Source organism: Mustela erminea, chromosome 6, assembly GCF_009829155.1.
Source record: "Mustela erminea isolate mMusErm1 chromosome 6, mMusErm1.Pri, whole genome shotgun sequence".
Classification (NCBI taxonomy): Eukaryota; Metazoa; Chordata; class Mammalia; order Carnivora; family Mustelidae; genus Mustela; species Mustela erminea.
The window spans coordinates 7845864-7850633 of NC_045619.1; the positions used below are offsets into that span (position 1 = coordinate 7845864).

The 4770-nt window shown below is 55.8% G+C and overlaps 1 protein-coding gene across 3 annotated transcripts; it reads right to left on the bottom strand.

The window, feature by feature from the left end:
• Positions 1 to 239: 239 nt before the first annotated feature.
• Positions 240 to 4497, bottom strand: MCHR1 (melanin concentrating hormone receptor 1). 3 transcript variants are annotated; one of them, XM_032346171.1, is made up of 3 exons: positions 4342 to 4497; positions 3437 to 3905; positions 245 to 2132 (listed from the first exon to the last, which is right to left on the bottom strand). In XM_032346171.1, exons 1-3 carry the CDS (start codon positions 4396 to 4398, stop codon positions 1153 to 1155), a joined length of 1506 nt encoding a protein of 501 aa, XP_032202062.1. In that variant the 5' UTR covers positions 4399 to 4497; the 3' UTR covers positions 245 to 1152. The 3 variants fall into 3 exon arrangements, with proteins under 3 accessions (XP_032202064.1, XP_032202062.1, XP_032202063.1); XM_032346173.1 differs by lacking the exon at positions 4342 to 4497 and having other exon boundaries at positions 240 to 2132; positions 3437 to 3552; XM_032346172.1 differs by lacking the exons at positions 3437 to 3905; positions 4342 to 4497 and adding an exon at positions 3102 to 3230.
• Positions 4498 to 4770: the final 273 nt, after the last annotated feature.

The window sequence follows — 4770 nt, forward strand, 5'->3', positions numbered from 1 at the left end:
TGATGACCCAAGTGCTTTGGAGCAGAAGACAGGAAGCGGAGTCCTGAGCCCAAGACAAGCAGCAGAACTGTAATCTATGAGTTCACGTTAATTCGGTTTGTGGGGCTGAACCCTTCCTGTGGGTTTAGCCTCCCCAGCTTCTTGCTTTTTAAGACGCAGCTTGACCGAGGTCTAGGTTCCACAGCCAAGTGACCCCCTTTCCCTTTTCGGCCACTCACCCCCACCCCCAAGCCCAGGCAGTTCTGCAGGAGCATTCAAAGAGATGTGGGTAGAGATTTTCCTTTATTCGTTTTTATTTTGGAGAGGAAGGGCTGGAGCAAAAAGATGATACTAACGCAGCAGGCATCACAATGACCCTTGCACATGCAGGGCGCTGACGGACACTCACTCTGGATCTGGTGATTAACAAATGTGCCTCATGACGACAATGTCCCTACAGCTGCAAAAGCCCCCCTTGCTCCTCCCCATTTTTCTTAATTTTAAGACTCCTGTGCATACCCACCCAGTTAGCCTTGTCATTCTCAGTGAGTGATTCTCCTACAAATTGGGTTTTTACTCCTGTGGGCGCAGAGCCCTGCCCCACACCCCCCCAAAATTAAGCATGCATCCCCTAGAGACACAGGCAGATTGACAGGATGCTGGAACACAGAGAGGTGGCATGCTTCATTTCTCAGCATCCTCCAGCGTGGGAGAAAGGCTGCCCTCCATCACACCAGTGAAAGATGGGAAAGAACGCTGAGGCCATACCACTCTCCCATCTCCGCAGGACGCTGTTGTAGGCCCCCCACTCACACCCTGGCCTTCCCAGATCTCGAATTAACCAGCAATTGAGAAAAAAAAATCTGTGGGAGCTACAAGATGTAGGGCTCAGCTGAGCATTTAAAACAAAATTTTCTTCTTGCTCGGTTTCTGTTCAATCCAAAGGTCTCTTCCTACTCTCCCAAGGGGATTTCTGATGCTTGAAGCCCCCAGATCTGGCTCCCAGCCTCCCCAGCAATTTGTGGACCCTGTGGAATGATTAGTAGCTGCAACCCCTCACCACCCAGCCTCCTTGTGTTCTCCCAGAGGGGTCTTTGGTTTTTCTCAGTGTCTCTCCCCACCAGTCTGCTGTGCTGTCCTGACTTGGAGGCGCCTGGGGCAGCAGGAGAAGGGTCAGGTGCCTTTGCTTTCTGTCCTCTCCTCATCGGCTGTCTGGGCGTTGCTGATGGCTCGAAGCTGTCCCTGGGCAGCTGGCTTCACCGACAGGACCAAGCGTTTGCGGAATGTCTCACAGAGCACGATGTATACAAAGGGGTTGAGGCAGCTGTTGGCATAGCCCAAGCTGATGGCGGCGTTGTACAGGTAGACAAAGGTGAGGGTTGGGCGGCTGATGGATAGCTGGGTCAGCTGGAGTACATAGTAGGGAGCCCAGCACACAAAGAAGACCAGGCAGATGGCGATGGCCGTACGAGTCACCCTCTTGGTCCGCAGCCGGATACTGCGTTGAGAGGCAGGAGCTACAGAGGACGTCATGCGCTGCAGGATTCTCACGTACGCGGCAGTGATGACCACGAAGGGCAGGGCAAAGGCCAGGAAGAACTGGTACAGGGTGAACCAGTAAAGGTCAGTGTCTGGGTTGGGCAGGCGGATGCCGCACCCCACCGTGCCCCCCGGGAAGGGGATGAGCCTAGCGTAGAGCCACACAGGGGTGATGCTGATGAAGGAGAGGGCCCACAGGAGGCAGATCACCAGGGTGGCCACAGAGGGCTTCCGGAACTTGGTGGAAGAGATGGGGTGGACAGTGGCCATGTAGCGGTCAATGGCCATGGCCGTCAGGATGTAGGTGCTCGTGAACTGACTGTTGGCATCCATGGCCGTGATCAGTGTGCACATGGTTTCTCCAAAGTGCCAGACGCCATTGCCCATGAGCTGGTGGATCATGAAGGGCATGCCCAGGAGAAAGAGGAGGTCCACCACCGAGAGGTTGATGATGAAGATGTCGGGGACGTTGCTGCACCAGTGCAGTTTGGACTTCTTCACCACCGCGAAGATGACCGTGGAGTTCCCGATGATGCCCAGGAGGCAGATGGTGCCGAACACGGAAGGCATGATGATGTTGATGTAGGAGACACTCCCTCTGCGAGGAGGTGGCCCTGGGGACAAAAGGAGCAAATGTTGACCCTTTGACATGGACTCTTCTCTAAGGGCTGACATCATCCCGGTGTGCTCAGCCTCCAGCGATGACATGCTTGCCTACCTCTCTTCTTTCCGTCTCAGCTCAGGGCTCACCATTCATCTGGAACCCTTTCCTACCAATCCCGCTCCCCACACTGCTGCTGATCCTGTCCCCTTGCCCTCCTCCACCAGTTCCCTGGCCAATCCTCCCAGATTCTCCCACGCCACCTGTTCGTTGAGGGACCCAGTCCTCTACTTCCTGCATTTTCTCAGAAGGCACAGAATCAAGAACCACAGCTGTCTGCAGAGAATTACTCTGTGGGCTCGCGGGGTTCACCAGGAAACCTCGTCGACGTAGCCAGAAGGGCATGAACGTGTGTGTCGCGTGTGTGTGCGCATGCGGGAGAGCAACCGCATGCATGGACGGGCGCATGCATGTGTTTTCTCTTCTCCTGCCTGCAGTCCTGATCATCTCATTTTAGAAATCACTGATTGGGAGCCGTGGGCTGATTCCTAGGCGTGTCTGTGGGCTACTGTCTTGTGGAGGGAGGCTTTTGCCCATCAGGCCCGCAGCCCGCCCTCCCTTCTCCTGGGTTCCTGTGGGGGAATTCCTTGGTCTGTATCATCTGAGCCTGGGCTTCCCAAGCAAGCAGAGACTGAAGCTGTGTGTTGCAGCCTTGCGGCCCGAGAATTTTCTGCACACAAGCCTTTCCTCTTTTTCCTTCTTTTCCTCCTTCAGTGCTAGAATTTCAGGGCATCTCAGCTCTGGAAATGCCAGGAACCTTCATTCACCCGGAAAGTTAATCCCCTCAAGGCTCTGTGAGTTAGCCCTTCCCCGAGGCCTTTCCCAGGGGTCAGGAAGGATGCTTCAGATCCCAGTACCGCAGTTTCAGTAAAAACACAAGGGGATCCGTGAATGAGTGAGCTTCCCCTCTCTCCTCGCATACCATCCTCTGGCTTCTCCTGCTTGCTTTTCCAGCCTGGAATTTTTTTCTACAAAGCATTTGGAACTCCTGGGTGAGTCTTCTCCTGTCTCCGTCACCGGCGGGCCACCATCCCCTGCCACTTCTGACCGCACCTTTGCCCTCTTCTCTGCCCCCGCCCCAGCTGCCCCTGCCTGCCCCGCCCCCTTCTCCCCTTCCCCTCCCGACCAAGCGGACTGCAGGTCTCCTCCCCAAGAACTGTAATAAAGTTTCCGGAGCAGTTTGGCTCAGAGGTGAAACCTTCCCATTACCCATCCCCCGGCGCAGGGGAGGGAGGACTCCCCTCCAGCACTACTCACCGGCCGAGGTGAGGTTATCGGGGCCATCCGAGGTGTTGCTGGCATTGGGGCCAGTGGGCAGCAGCGAGGCTCCCAGGTCCATCCTGCCGCTGCCCGTCGCCTGCTCGCCCGTCCACCCACGCAGGCTGCGGCAGCGCCGCCCGCCCGTCCCGGAGCACGAGCCCCGCAGTCCGGAAGGGGGTCTTCCTGGCGCTGTGGCAGCGTCTGCCGCCTCCAAGCCCCGCTTCTCTCCCCACTCCCTCCTTCCCCGGCTCCCACTGACATCACCTAGACACATTAACATTCGGAAGCAGATGCACATTAACCTCTTCGGTCCCGAGCAGCCGCTCCCCGCTTCCGACTGCCCGCGGAGCCCAGGGGCCTCGGGGAAGCCAGCGGGAGCCGGGCTCAGGCAACCCCATCGGGGGGGGCTTCCTTCCCACGTGCTCGTGTGCTCCCAGGAGCTCGCTGCATGTGAGGATCCAGGTCCCTGCAAAGACAAATGAGGAGAGAATCCTCCTCCCATCCTCCGTTCTCCTCCCGGGGACAGAATGAGCCTGGCCTAGTCCCTAACCCCACATGTGGGTGGCTGGGCCAAGTGGCAGGGGCCAGGGGCGACTCCTCATGGATCTTGCAGATGGCAAGCTCAGACCACAGCATGCCTGTCCCCTAGACCACCCTCAGCTCCTTCCCAGTGCCATGCTGGACTCCAACCAGCATCCTGCCTAGCCCGCCAGCGTCCACCAGAAGCCCCATTGTCGACAGCTGAGCTGCTGACCAACACTCAGAAGTGACGCAGGTCACTGTGCTGGTGATGGCCAGGGTCTTAGGGACCAGTAGGAGACAAACTACCCTCTGCACAGAATTAAGGACAAGCTTACAGAGATTTTATTTTTCTAAATGCTCCAGGGTCCTCCAGGTTTTACCTGAGAATTCTTGAGACAAATTTCAGAGCATAGCAGCCCCTCCTCCCAAAAAGTCATGGACCAAGAACAGCCTTAAAGGGCAAAGCATTAAGTGAATTAAGTGCATTCTTGACAGATGAATTAAGTGAATTCATGGTCAAGGTGTCCTGCCGCCAGCCTCCAGGGCCCTCCCAGCCACAAGCTGCCACCACACCAACCACCAGATTCAGAGCAGGGGCTTCTGGGTAAGCACAGTCTGATCGCACTTGCTTTTTCAGTCTTATTTATGAATGAGTTTTTTTTTTTTTTTTTAATAGTTTGAACTTTTTTTTTTTTTTTTTAAAGATTTTATTTATTTACTTGACAGAGAGAGAAATCACAAGTAGGCGGAGAGTCAGGCAGAGAGAGAGAGAGAGAAGCAGGCTCCCGCTGAGCAAAGAGCCCGATGCG

Coding starts and splice junctions, on each gene's coding strand:
- MCHR1 (XM_032346171.1), bottom strand. CDS start 4,398: ATGACTTTTTGGGAGGAGGGGCTGCTATGCTCTGAAATTTGTCTCAAG. Junction 3,906..4,341: donor TTTGTCTCAAGAATTCTCAG/GTAAAACCTGGA, acceptor TTGTCTTTGCAG/GGACCTGGATCCTCACATGC. Junction 2,133..3,436: donor CGATAACCTCACCTCGGCCG/GTGAGTAGTGCT, acceptor TTTTGTCCCCAG/GGCCACCTCCTCGCAGAGGG.